At 37.8% G+C, this 14,394-nt stretch overlaps 1 protein-coding gene across 2 annotated transcripts; it reads right to left on the bottom strand.

The window, feature by feature from the left end:
• sltm (SAFB-like, transcription modulator) lies at nucleotides 1–11,786 on the bottom strand. 2 transcript variants are annotated; one of them, XM_017404348.3, is made up of 20 exons: nucleotides 11,637–11,786; nucleotides 9,730–9,817; nucleotides 9,587–9,642; nucleotides 8,900–8,927; nucleotides 6,987–7,746; nucleotides 6,355–6,398; nucleotides 6,162–6,268; nucleotides 5,909–6,058; nucleotides 5,676–5,788; nucleotides 5,426–5,586; nucleotides 5,245–5,342; nucleotides 5,086–5,142; nucleotides 4,852–4,997; nucleotides 4,524–4,698; nucleotides 3,574–3,698; nucleotides 3,248–3,418; nucleotides 1,645–1,941; nucleotides 1,432–1,558; nucleotides 813–967; nucleotides 1–722 (listed from the first exon to the last, which is right to left on the bottom strand). In XM_017404348.3, exons 1-20 carry the CDS (start codon nucleotides 11,769–11,771, stop codon nucleotides 611–613), a joined length of 3,105 nt encoding a protein of 1,034 aa, XP_017259837.1. In that variant the 5' UTR covers nucleotides 11,772–11,786; the 3' UTR covers nucleotides 1–610. The 2 variants fall into 2 exon arrangements, with proteins under 2 accessions (XP_017259837.1, XP_017259843.1); XM_017404354.3 differs by having other exon boundaries at nucleotides 6,162–6,265.
• Nucleotides 11,787–14,394: the final 2,608 nt, after the last annotated feature.

Genomic DNA, 14,394 nt, shown 5'->3' with positions numbered 1-14,394 from the left:
TAACAGAATTAAAAGTCCGATTTTATTTCAGCAACACACATTTCAGTTCAAGCCAGATCAGAAGTCATCTTCTAGAAGCCACGGCGTGTATACAGCTTCATTCTTCTCTTTTTTTAAGCAAACTAACAAATCTTTATAAAAATTAAACATCTACACCAGGTATGACATAAAAACAAAATAATAAAAAAACAAAAACCTTGTCATCCGTTTCAACAGTGACAGACCCAAGTCAATATCTTGGTCATGTTGAATTTTATAATACACTAAATTAAGACATTACAGAGGAAAACTGAGTGTGACACTACACTACTGAAATTATAACACTTAATAGGAGAAGCTGTTTCACTTGAAAACATGTTACAAAGACTGAGGGCTGTACAATGTTCTTCTAAATATTAAAAAGGTGTGAACAGAGCTGTTTAATGGTAACAGCCAGGAAAGCTCTACACTAAAGGTAAACACTTTATACATAAAATAGTGTTATCAACCTCAAGGCTGCAATCGAGCCACCCAAAGCTGTTGATGTTTCAAACATTAAAAACAAAATTTCAAACAAGAAAAAAAAGCCTTCAAATTTTTGATGCTTCAAAGCAGAAGAATTTAGTTTCTGTTAGAACGGCCGTGATGTTCCTTTGAAGGGTTTGAATCCACTCATGGTGCCACTGGCGGGCATCGAACTGTTCGTGATCTGTACAATCCGGCTCAGTCCTGACGATGAGTGGCTGCAGAGAGACAAAGGTTTATGTCTAAAATGACTGCAAGAAAGACCCACTGTTGAACTTTTTTATTGCTGCTTGGTTTATTTCGTATACCTAGAAGGAGCCATCATGCTGCCCCGGCTGTCTCCCATCCTGCGATTGTTAGAGAAGACCCCTCCCTGGGAGCTGGAGCCGCCGTGCCACTCCTTCCTCAGGCCTTGCTCCCTGCCTGAACGCTCCACAACGACCTGACGGCCAGAGCTAAATGGCTGCAGAGACGAGTTTTGTAGACAAAACACAAAAATGTAAGCAACCACCACCAGAACTCTTTATCAATCCAATTTTAATTGGTAGCAAACTATAGAACAACTACTAGTCTATGGTCACATTAGAACAAAATGTGTTCACTATAGCTTTTTATTCCCTGTTAAATTGCTATGTAACGGTGCTTTACCAACCTTTGTGTTTGTAGCAATGAAATTCACAAAGTTAAAGACTTTATATCACAATGGAAAAGGAGCTTAGAGTAAGGGTTTATTAAACTGGCTCAAAATAAACAGATTACTTATGAATCTCACTGTTTAACTGTGTTACTTGCATCCCCCCGCCCCACATCTGACTTTTTATAACTTCTATAACCCCTATAGATACCATTTCTGCACATTCACCAATTAAGTCACTACTTGTTACTGTACCACTTCAGTTTAAACATTTTTTGGCGATTGCAGCTGACCTGATCGTTCATCACCATGGGCCTCCTTTCATCACGTTCATTAAAGCTGCTCCTTCCACGGTTCATTGGGGGACCCTCTCTGAGATCATCTCTGCCTGGCCGCTCTGTACGCATGCGAATAGGCCCTCTGCAAAAGGCAAAACTAAATTTCATACAACTCGGCTCGTTGTAGAACTCCAACGTTGCTGCTTCTTCAAAGGGTAAAGCTTTTACCGCATCTCTCCCTTGTTGGTGTTCATTCCTCCGTCATTCTTCCATCCATGCCCCCCATCTCTTGGTGCGCGGTTGTGAGACATGGCAGGCATCGTAGGCCGTGCAGCCACAGGGCGACTGTGCATGGGCGCTGGGCGTCTGTCGTCTCCGTCCCTGCGGTCAATGTCAGCACGTGGAGGGGGCTCAGGTCTGCGAACAGTCTCAAAGTTCTTGGGGTATCTGTCAAAGCCTGAGGCCTCTCTGGGAGGAGCTGGGCGACTCTTCTTCGCCTCAGGTTCACCTTCAAACCTGTTGTGTCTTGAAATCAAAAGGACCACAATGAGATTACTCAAAACTCCTATATTCAAACAAACTGAGGATAAAGTAAAAGCATCCCCGTCATCCCTGAGGGTGACTGTCATGTGTCCAACATAAGGCTGAAGGAATGTTTTATCTACAATCAACACAAATCTTGCACATTCACACCACAATAAAAATATTTTTCTTCTAAATAATACTGGTGCCAGAGACCTATAAAACAAACAAAAAAATCCCAACTAAAACACATTAAAAATAGACAAATTCTCAGCTCGAACTGCTTAACGGGGATCACTTTGATTTTGAGGATATTTTGCTCCTATTTTTTTTCACAGCTCCAAAAACGTAAAATAGTTATCTACTAACTTTAATTACATGAATAGACATACAAAATCCAAAAACATTTCAGATGCAAAACATTTAAAATGACAGTAACATTTTTGATGCTCTCATTAAAGGTGTTCTGCAGAAAAGCTAAAAGCAGTTCATCAAGTAAAAGGCTCACGATTTCTGAAAACATTTCATCATTACTTGGGTTAAAGGAGTTGAATGAAGCAACTGCATACAGTTACAATGAACATTTAAAATTCACACACAGAACTACTTGTTCTGTTCTATTGTTCATTATTACTCAAACAATACCACTTCAAGACTGGACACAAAATTTTTACTGCATAGTTCTGACAATGTCTGCTTCGTGCCAATCGTGACCTCGCTCTGTTTACATAAAAACAGGACGTGAACGACATTGTTCAGGCTATATGTTGTGCTGTTCATCTGTGACATGTCTGTTTAGGAGTAAGCAAAGGGAAACGCTGCATGTCTCCTCCCAGTTTTTTTTTGTTAGGTTCAAAGACAAAAATGAAAGCATTTAAGGCCCTTCATTCATGAGCTTTTTCTCTTTCTTTTTTTTTTTAAGTTAGAAAATCAAAGGCAAAACTGAGGATCAGCTTGACAGTGACAAACAGAACATTAATAAATATGCTACTAAAAGCACCCCTTCCTCCATTCTACAGGTTTAGGTAAATATAGGCACCACAGTTTGAAATTACATGTCTTTAAAAGTAGTGTCTTATGTCTCATAAGCTGATTATAGTTCAATGTTGATAAGCAACATAGAAAACAAAATATCTTAAATATTTAAGACATTTGAAATTCCAGCATCACTTCAGCAGATCCTTTTTCTTTACAGAAATAGAAAGGATGGATTAAAAATAATAAAGCTAGTCAAAGTGAAAAAACCTGCTGTACTGAGATGACCGTTAATCTCCTGATTCTTCAGTTTGCTGTATTAAAGCCCACTCACCTTTCATAGGTATTAGGCTGTTGGGTACCAGAGTCTGGAAAACGACCCCTCTCACGAGGATTCATGTTTGAGAAGCGGTTCTGCTGCCGGTAGTTGGTGCCCTGGTTCAAGCGGACCTCAGACTCAGATTGCATCTTCTTGTTCCCATTCCAATAAGGATCATCCCGCCGACTGAAACGTCAAGCATCAACAGTCCTTATGGCTTCAAAGCAACAATAATTGTGCCACTGTATAATGTCCTGTATCAATATTTTACCAACAAACTTCCAACGATTTTGGTCATAAACTTAAACAGCTGATGAGTGAGGAGAAAAACCAGTAAATACCCGTGTTCCACCTCGCGTCCTCTTTTGAGGTTGTTTCTCTTTTCTTGTTCAAAACGAAGCTGCTCTTGCTGCCGCCGAAGCTCCTCACGTTCACGCGCCATGCGCTCCGCCTCTTTACGTCTTTCCTAACAGAGTCGATTTAAAAACGAAATAAATCACTGTAGATATTGTTTTAAACTTAGAAAACAACACCTTTAAAAACTTGTTATTGGGGGTAAAAAAAGAGATGTTGACAATTCAAATACAAGTTATCAAAAACATCAGAAACTCTGCTGCACTTCACTGTTTTAGCAGAATTTGAATCAAGTTTTACTGAAATGTAAACTTTTACAGTTATGAGATTCTTTTGAGGCTGCTAAAACCCACACTGGTAACTTAATACTCTACAGAAGTTACACTAATATTTTTATTGTATCTAATTGCTAAGTTGACCGCTCATATCCAATTATTTATTTTAAGTTGCTGCGTGTTCTTGAGCAGTTTCGTAGCTTCGTGGTGACAGATTCACCAAATAATGTTTAAATACTAGCTGCTGCCATTCATGTGCCTGTGAAAACACAATGAGGAAAAACAAAAGAATAAGACATTCATTGTGATTTATTTAAAACTACAAAACTTGTGGCACTCTAATACTTCTTAAATTTTATTTTTTGTATTTACATTACAAAAATTGAACGCTCAGGTGTTGCTCCTTGATCATTCTGATAGTGAAGTTGCTGATCAAACTAGCTGCCTCGACAACTGGAGCACGTGTCTATGCTCGAGTAATTACAGTAACTACTGAGCTTGGAGCAGGGAGGGACAGTATGAGGGACCGACTTGTCCCCAAAGTATTTTATATCTTGTTCAAAAGGATGCAGCATTTGTTCCTGACATGCTTTTGGAAAATAAAGTGAAAAATGAATAAAATGCAACGTGGAGCCCAGTGCCTACGTTAATGCTCATTTTACCTGCTCAATGCGGATTCTCTCCCTCTCGAGCCTCTCCCTCTCCAAGCGCTCTCTTTCAAGTTTTTGTCTCTCCATCTCCAGTCGGTGGCGTTCCTGAAGCAGGTTCTCCCGTTCTTCATGCTCCCGCATTATACGGACTCGCTCCCGACGTTCTTGTTCTGCAATTTCACGCCGCCTAGAGACAAAAAGAAAAAATTAAAACACTTGGGGAGGGCAGTAACTACTGTATGTGCAACTACTTGATAACGAACTCAGTGCAATAACCACCGCTTACATAAAAATAGTCATTTTATGTTTAATATGCAAACTGTGCGTCGCTCCCGACTACCTGCGCAGATCCTCAGCTCTGCGAACACGCTCCATGCGCTCACGCATCCTCTCCTCCTTCTGCTCCTTCAGTTTATCAAAAGGCAAGATGACCGCACCACCCCATTTGTGGAAAAATTGTTGCCGTTTCTCTCTCAACATTGCTAACTAAAAAGGGGAGAAATAGAAATCAAAGTTAAAATGGTGTATAGTTTTGTTCAAGGCAATATGTCCATACTAATAAGAAGACCTTCACCTGTTCAGGAGGAATCAACCATCTTGGATGCCTCTGCATGTTGGGATTGACAAAGGGCTGAAAAAAAATAAACAAATTCCAATTTATCATCTTCCCAAGACAATTTAAAAATAATTTCCCAGTAAAACCACATTAAATGTACAAATCAAAGAGTCTTACTCTATCAAAATATCTTCCCCTATTGAAAGGCCTGGCTTGGCGAAAACCGAAGTTTCCTTTAGCCTTATCTTCCACCATTTTGTCCGGGCTCTTACTCCCTGAGGAAAAAAGAAATAATCAGAGAGCAGCCTTAACCAATACATAAAGATGTCCCAGGTACTGAACAGAGAGGGAAACTTACGAGGACGCTTTTTTTCATCTTTCTTGGAAGAATCTGGCCCTGTGCTTGACGAAACCGAATCAGATTTTTTATTCCTGGCTTCTTGATTTTTAGATGAATCCTTGTCCTTCTCCGACAGTTTTTCAGATTTCTTTTCTTCTTTTTTATGAGACGGCTGTGCTCTAATTGTACAAAAATAATAATAATAATAAAAATTAACAGGCTTCAAACAAACAGATCAACATGTAAACCTTTTCATTTGGTCACTCACTTGTTTGTCTGTTTTGTCCCAGTGGAGCTGTGCTTATTATTTGATTTGTTGGAACTGGCTTTGTCCTCCGCTTCCTTCTTTGAGGGCTCCTTTTTGAATGGATCATTCTTGGCCTTTTAACAAACCAGCACGAGTGAAATTTTAACGACACAAGTCACAAATTTCTCTGTCTATAACACTACGCAAATAAAAGGTGTGTTGAGAAACAGCTGATCATTTATTTCCATCCTCACCCTTTCAACATATATCTGCTGTCCATGAAGTTCTGTACAGTCCAGGTGGGAGATGCACCGAGCCACCTCGGTGCTGGAAGTCATCGTGACCAAGCCGTAACATTTTGAACCAGGACTGCGAGCCTTTGTAACCACCTTGGCGCTTAAAACCTGACAAAAACATTTTTATGACCCAGAGCACAAAGTTCCAGTGGTATTTTATGTATATACACAATACATATATATATGTAATAAACCTAAAAAAAGACTTTACCTTTCCATATTTGCCAAACAAGTTCTTTAGATCAGCTGCTTTGGTGTTTGAAGACAAGCCGCTCACCCAAATGTTACGAGAAGAGGTGCTGTTGCTGCTGGCAGCTGCTGATAAAACGATCAAATTATATTCAGCTGTTTAAATAAAATAAGTACAAGATTAAATTGAAGGAAACATGCTTTGAATATATTACCCTTTTCATCTTTTCCAGCTTTCCCATCTTTGTCTTTTGAAGAGCTAAAATGCAAAAAGTTGCAGCAACAGAAAATGAGTGCCGGCTAACTTGAAACAAAAGCAGTGACAGACGCACATCTGGTCGAATAAAACACGTTTTCAGAAAAAATAAACATAAAAAATCCTTTAGGCAAGGTGCAGATCTCAACCATTGTCTCAAAGGTGCCATTGTTTTTTTTTTTCCAGTGGAGAGATGGGTCAAGCTGTGAGCCAATTTATTCCCTGGATCAATGAAATCTTCAGAGGTTTGTTCAACTTCAGTGAATCATTTGGTCAAAAGGAGAGAAAAAAAAATCATCACGGGGTCTAATGCCGTTTTACAGTGCCATGTGTAGAAACTGCAAAAGGCTTTCAAACTGCCGGAACGGTCAAAGTAACAAAATATGGTTTGTTTTCTCATCTCCAGGTTTATGTCACAATTTAACCAACTTGAGAGAAATAAAACAAAGTAGTAAACTGCAGGATTAGGTACATCAGTGAACATTTTCCTTATGGCAAAAAATAAAAAAATCTTGAGGCTACCCACAAAGTTGCGTTCTTAGTGAGCTGGACTTGGTAGGAGTATCAAAGAACTGACATAGAAAGACAAACCTCTTTGCTTGACCTGAGGCCCCTGTAGCAGATGGGCCTTTCTTCCCAGAATCCTTGTCTTCGTCTTCGGCTTTCATCACGTCATCTTCGTCGTCGTCATCCTTCATGGACCCATCGTCTTTCTTACCATCTTTGTGTCCCTCCAACTTTTCTTCTTTCATGTCATCATCTGGGCTCGTCTCAGCACTGGTCTCCGTCTCATCAGTGCCCTTCTCTGCTTCTGGATCTGGAAGTTTCACATGTTTACCTGTTTCCAGGAGGTCGTCACCATCAACTTCTAGGGTGATGGCATCTTCATTTTGGATTGAGACGGATAGGTGATCATCTTCTGCTTCTCTGGAGGAACTTGGAGCTTCTGCATCCATCTCAGCCACTTCATTCTCAGCCTCTTGTTCAGCGTCTTGCTCAACGTCTTGTTCAGCCTCTTGCTCAGCGTCTCGCTCAGCCTCTTGCTCAGCGTCTCGCTCAGCCTCTTGCTCAGCGTCTCGCTCAGCCTCTTGCTCAGCGTCTCGCTCAGCCTCTTGCTCAGCCTCTTGCTCAGCGTCTCGCTCAGCCTCTCGCTCAGCCTCTTGCTCAGCATCTTCATCCACCTCTGGCTCCGTCTCCTCATCTACTTCTGGATCAGGCTCCGGATCAGGCTCTGAATCAGCCTCAGCAGTCATAACTTCTGGCTCTGGTTCAGCCTCAGAGTGAGCAAGGCTGTCCTCACAGGGTGGAGGCTTAGAAATTTCACGACTACCATCATCTGTATCAGTTACATCTGGGGGATTAACAAGGATAAACATGGCACAAACACAACTTTTAATATTGACATGTCGCATGTTACTTGACTTAAAAAGTAGAATATAAAGCACATTTAGTGTTAATGGTCATCAAGGGCGTAGATACCACAGGAAGATAAACACACAAGCTGATTCAGTGCTCCTCAGTTCGTAACACATGGTGAGCTGTATTTCACAGGGAATGTGTTCTTCCAGAGGCTTCCTAAAATGTGTAGCAGTTTACCAGATGCACATAGGATGACACTGTCCAAATTAAGAAAAATCAGTTCTTCATTCATTTTTCCTCCAATTGAGAAAATTACATCTTCAATCAGTCCATGGAAAGTCATCTGAGCTTTGACAAATCTTCCAATATTTCCTCAGAAATAAATCTCCGTTACTCGGCCAACTTAAAAAAAAACAATGGATTTTCATCCAACTTCTTGAAATGTGTCAAAAAAAGCCTTCTTGAGTATAGTAGTCTGTCTTTGCCAGTCTCCATCCAAAGGGAATGTTTCTTCCTGTACATGACATAATGGAGTCAGCAGAATAGTAAAGACTGTCCTTTAAGTGGCGGTGCCTTTGAACACATCGTCTTGGCATCAATATGAAGTGTTGTGATGAATGTAGCAGTCCAGGAGCCAAATCCCAACATCCTTTGATGGCTATTTCACCTTGATACACCAAAAAGGCTGCTTGAATCCTGAGGCAAAGCGAATGGCAAACTCAAATCCATCCAGAGAATCTGACCCAAGTCTATCCAACCATGTTGTCAGTCAGTGTTTGAAAAGCCTTGAAATGTCCTAAGTTCTGGTTCTTGCTTCTTCTAACTGAGAGGACATGAAATGCATCCTTGTAAATCGTTGTTTTCATTTCCTTGGAGAATATCATGCTTGATGCCAGAGGTGATGGAGATGTAATTATGACAAGTTTTCTTTCAAATGTTGAGTGGTTCAACATCCAGTGATTTCTGAGTGCAAGACCACAATAAAAAACAAAATACTGAGTGGTTCTTCAAAAATGTTTGTCCTTCCGCCCTTCGTAAATGTTGTTACCCTTCACTATGCAGGGGAGTGGGGTGAGGGTCATCATACATGTCTGCTGTAAGGGGGAAAGTATTACCAGGTAAAATTACTGTGCTTCTCTACATACCTTTTTCTGATTCAGACTCTTCAGTTTCCTGGAAAAACAGAACAATGAAATAAGACATTTTGCCTCCATGTATATATATTTTAAAAAGTATATATATATATTTTGCTTTTGGTTGTAATTGACACCTGAACATTATATATTGCTTCATATAGTTATATTTATATATTTAGTTTGTTTAAACTGCAAAGCACTTTGGTTAACTTAAGCTGTTTTTAATGTGTTAACAACATAAAAATTCAATAAGATTATTTGGTTTCAGTCATGGCTTTCCTCAACAAATGATTAAAAATCACAAGAAGTTTCAGAAAGTTTGCAGTTTAAGATTCTATAAAGTTAGTAAGTTTGTATTCATCAATCATAACAGACTGACCAATCAATAAACGAGTACATTTACATCCTAGATTGTTTAAATTAATTCTTTCTTGTCCAACATTTTCCTTGAGTGCTGTAATTGTTGGACTACAGGATAAACACTGGCTTGCTTTGAATTTACACAAACCATAAAAATAGCATTTATCATAGCACACCATGAATCAATTAGCTAAATGTTTATGATAATAATAAGTAATTCTGTACAAAGATAGAATAAAATGATGACTGTGACAAATTATTTAACAAGTACTCAGAAACTTTGGAAAAAGAGCAGAACCAAAAAACAAAAAACAAAAACTGGCTTGATGCAGTCACCTTGGAAACCGTGGATTCTTCTGTTGCCGTTTCCAAATCAGAATCCACTTTCTTCCCTGAAAAATTAACAATAAAAATAAATAAGAATGAAATCTACGGCTCTGATAAGCAACCATGACTGTTTATTGAAAAAATGAGAGTACCTTTAGCTTTTCCACTTCTCCTTGTTGAGGAATCAGTTGAGACCCGTTTTTGAATGTTTTCTGGGTCACCACCTTCATCTTCAATTGCCTTAAAAAGTTAATTTAAAATTAGGAAAAGATAGACTAGTTAACATAAAATGTGAGGCGCCAAACTTTGACTCTTTAGAAGCTGTGAGGTTTTATGCTATAAAACAATGTACATGTGTAAGTCATTAAGTCTACACACAGCTGATTCAATTTCAAATACTGATGGTTCTAATAGTTTAAAAGATGAACACACTCGTTTACAGACCTATTTTCAAATGAAAAAGCCATCACAATTACTCTTTGTGACTACAACTCTGTGCGAAAATGTTCCTTTCAACAAAAGCTGACCATGCGTCAAGGAGGTTTTTTTTTTAAGCTTATAAAGCAAGTTCTTGCACACTCCTTAGAACAGCAAATTGATAAAAAGGTCACCCCCATGACAGAAATTTGGATTTGACAGAAATCCTCATGAAGCAATGTTTCCCCTTACAGTGATAATATCAGAACAGGCTACTCAAATGTATTTAATGACTTGTTCACATATTTTCATAGTCTTTTTTCCCCTTCCATATTCCAAAATAGTAACATCTTCTCTTTCTATCGGATTGCACGCAGCTCCGTCAGCCACTCAAATTACTTCAGCACCACATGACTTCAGATACAACAGCTCAGGGTACCCTTTTGATATTTATAAATATGAAAATGAATGCAGTACTTCAATTACATATAAGTTGCAAAGCTTTGAATTCAATCACCTTCAGTGAGTAAAGCAACCCAACAAGAATTGACAAGAACATGAATGTGGGACAGTAAACATTAAGTCATTTTGTTACTTAAGTCATAAATACTACTAGTTAATACATACACATTTGGCTGAAAAATAACTAACTGAATTAGCCGTATACACATACAACCAAGATCAAAAGCCATAGTGATCCAAACTGATTCATATAGATTATGCCAAAATATCTGTCATATTTTTCCTTGCTAGAAGACAGATTATGCTTTTAGATGTTATTCTGCTTCAGTAGGGTCTTACTATGTCTGAAAAAAACTACTTAGATTGATTTATTTAATACCGAGTTAAAAACCTCGTAATGCCACAAAGTTAAAATCTGAAATAAAAGTGGTAAATCTACCACTGATCCACTCAACCTTTTTGGGCCCTTAAACAAATAAAATTATAAAACGTTTTGTAATTGAGGCCAAAATGTGGCCAAATTAAAGTTGATTAATTTTATGAACTGGTAATACTGTTCGACACGTCTCGATTAGAGGTGTAATAAGCAAGTGAATAATTGTCCCATTCGCTCAAAATTGTCATTCTAGTCAGTTGTAACTCCATTTACCCTATTTTTGACACTGAATATCTAGAAAAAAAGGTGTGCACTTTCTGCTGTACCACCTTTTTAGCTGTATTTCCACAGCTGAAGTCAATCACATGCCACCCGCCTCCATGTATTATTGCAAAAAAAGCACCTTTACTCAAATACATTTGAAATGTTACCACTACAGCTGTATAAAAATGGGGTTCAAGACCATACAGTGGTCAAAAACGTCGTTTTCTTTGCTTCTGATTCGCGGTATGTCGAACATTTAATCTTTAAATCTGCATGATTAGCAGCATCACTTACGGTACCCGCTGAAGCTCAATCCTAAACATCTCATTATAAACTCGTGTGTGCATATATGAAAATATTACAACAAAATGGAACAAAGAAACAGACATATTGGTCGTAGTGCAGGTTTACGAATGATAAACACGTTAACAGGAAACCCGTCACTAACTAGCCATAGCAATTAGCATCTCTGCGTCGCATGCGCAGCTTCTTTATTTCTGCAGCAACAACAACAAAAAAAAGCCGCTTCATCTCAGTTACCTGTTTCAGTCTTGAAACGAGAACGCTTTTCACGCCAAATGTGTCCAAATTCCTCCGTTTGAGCTCAGATTTAAGATCAACAACCCTCAATTCGGAGATTTTCTTTGAATCGGTTGAAATGGCACCCGACGCCATTTTACCTCAATTGGCACGGTGCGCGCGCAGCCCGTTTACGTTTGACCAACTTCTTCCTCGTTGTGTTGAATTATCGGGACAAAAGGTCGTAACGCCACCTGCTGGCAGAGTACAGTCGGTACCAGTGAGTGAGAGTAAACAATATTACAATATTACTATGTATTAACTCTATTTTTTGCCGAAAATACTTTATAAAATAATTATCTGCAAACGAGAGTAAGCAAGTGATTTCTTTTCTATATATCAATCTTAAAATTTAAGGTATTCCAGTAAAAATAACATTTGAAGCAATAAGCAAGAACAACAAAATATTATAAACATGCGCTCTAATGTTTTCAGACAAGAGCCAGTGACAAAAAGAAGGTTCAGGGGTAACAAATGAGTGAAAAGAGTTCAAGTTCACTGATGTAAGTAGGAGCCTAATTGTTTTTGGTTTTAGACAGGAAGAAAATTTTGAATTCAACAAGACTGGCCTCAGACTGCCCAGATAGAAGGCCTTAGAGCAGTATCCAAAGTTAGGGTTCCAATCTAACCCTTTAGATAATTTCCAGAGATCAACTTACAACTAACATTGGTTATTATTGTTACAAGGAATAAAAACAGTAGTAATATGTCATTATGCCTATGTTAAATAAGGTTGTGAGAAACATTTGCACATTTAAACCTGCAACACATGGAGTTACAAACCTTGGTTGCTATCATTTTGTGGGTTAGAAGCTAAAAAGTTTGGGGAACCACAGCTTTAGAGCTCATCAACCACCATGCTCAGCAAAGTCCACTCCTTGATAATCCAACCACACTCCTGTCCATCCCTCCAAGATGATTATCAAATCTGCAGCCAGCACCAAACAGGTGGAAATCAGTCTGACTATGAATGAGATCAGGATCTGTACAGATGGAGTGCAAACAACAAATGGGCTCTGAAGCCCAAACTAAGAGCGACCTTCATGGTGACTTTCTACTGCACCAATGAGAATCTGCTGGATCACACTGTGGTATGCTGGGTTCTCATCTGTGGATTAAACCTGCAGAGAAAATTATCGACTGCCTCCTGCTTTTTCTGGAAACCATTTTTATCTTATAGTGCCTCAGCAAAGCCATAAAGTGGAAAGTGCCACAAGAGCATAAAAACAGACTCAAAAACTATTGCAATCCATAATGAAAGATAGAGGTGGGAATGGTTGTGGTTTGCTGGGAATATTCTTTAATAAAAGCTTGACCCACTAATATTGTGTTGAACAAAAACATATGATATTTTACAGTCATATCAAGTTTTATTAACCAAAGTGCTATACGAGGAATGCAATTAATAATATCAGCAATAAACTACAATAAAACCACCACATAAAACAAATATTAAAACCAACTAAATAAACCAAACCTTCCCAACAGAAGCCAAGATATTCTGTCCAATAAAAAAATCTCAGAGGAAATGGGTTCTAAGCAGTGATTTAAAACATTTAATAGTCTGAGCAGCTCTAGTTTCCAAAAGCAGGTTGATCCACACCTTTTACTTCTGTTTTTGAACAGTAATTTATATATATATATATATATATATATATATATATATATATATATATATACAAAAACTGAATTATTTTAAAGAGAGTTTGGTGCTCTGACTGGAGAATGAGGTTGCAAAACATCCCATCAAATAAAGTGGTTCCACGCCATAAAACCCTGACAACCCTGAGAACTGGAGCCTGAGATTTTATGTACACCTCCTATTGGCCAACCAGTGTAAATGCACCACAAAGATGGCATGTTATGCCAATTACTTTTTCTCCAAGGCATATATGCTTTGAAAAAAAAAACATATTGATTAAAGTTTAAGACACATCAGCAGTTTTCACTTCTTATTACTTACTGTCCATTAAAATATATAATATATAACATATTTTTCAGCAGATTCTCTGTTGCTTTGTTTTGCTCAGATCAGATCCCTGACATCTTTTCTACAACTACAAGAGTTTATCAGTTCTGTTTTAGTATCCTCTGTTGTTTTTGTTTCATCAAAATCAAATATTACTGACTAGTTCTAATGTAATTTTTTTAGCTTTGAAGTTGGCTAATTGCAATAAGAGGTCTTCCCAAAGTAAGCTCCTTTTAGTAAATAAAGACACTGAATAATAATAAAGCATATTTAAAGTAATTTGGAAATCTTTAAAGTTTAGTGGAAAGGTTTAAAAGAGCTGGTAAGTGAAGAGTGAATGAAGAGCAAAGAAATAAAAAGAGAAATGTTAAAAGTGATATTCAAGTTAATAATGTTTACATTAAATAGATTTTGTTATTACAAAAATAAAATTTCCCTTGTCAAAACCGAAATATATTTTCTAACCTATGTTAACATACATTAACATTATGGTCCTATTAAAAAATAAATAAATAATAATAAAAAGAAACACAAGCAACATGCAAATAGAGAACAAATTATTGACTGAGTTTTAATAATAATTGGTGAATGAGTTGTATAGCTCTTACTGGAGCAGAGAAATCATAAACATAAGAATTAACATCATTTTACATGTCCCTTTGAAGTAAAAACATGAATGTGATGAAAATATACTGTTTTAAAATAGTTTTTGCCTGAAAATGTTAAGTTATCTATGGGATGATTCTCACT

The sequence above is a fragment of the Kryptolebias marmoratus genome, linkage group LG15 (assembly GCF_001649575.2).
Source record: "Kryptolebias marmoratus isolate JLee-2015 linkage group LG15, ASM164957v2, whole genome shotgun sequence".
NCBI classification, from domain to species: Eukaryota; Metazoa; Chordata; class Actinopteri; order Cyprinodontiformes; family Rivulidae; genus Kryptolebias; species Kryptolebias marmoratus.
The sequence above is the reverse complement of the archived record's forward strand: the minus strand, read 5'-3'. Positions and strand labels throughout refer to the sequence as shown.

Coding starts and splice junctions, on each gene's coding strand:
- sltm (XM_017404348.3), bottom strand. CDS start 11,771: ATGGCGTCGGGTGCCATTTCAACCGATTCAAAGAAAATCTCCGAATTG. Junction 7,747..8,899: donor AGAGTCTGAATCAGAAAAAG/GTATGTAGAGAA, acceptor TTAATCCCCCAG/ATGTAACTGATACAGATGAT. Junction 6,399..6,986: donor GCCTCAGGTCAAGCAAAGAG/GTTTGTCTTTCT, acceptor TTTGCATTTTAG/CTCTTCAAAAGACAAAGATG.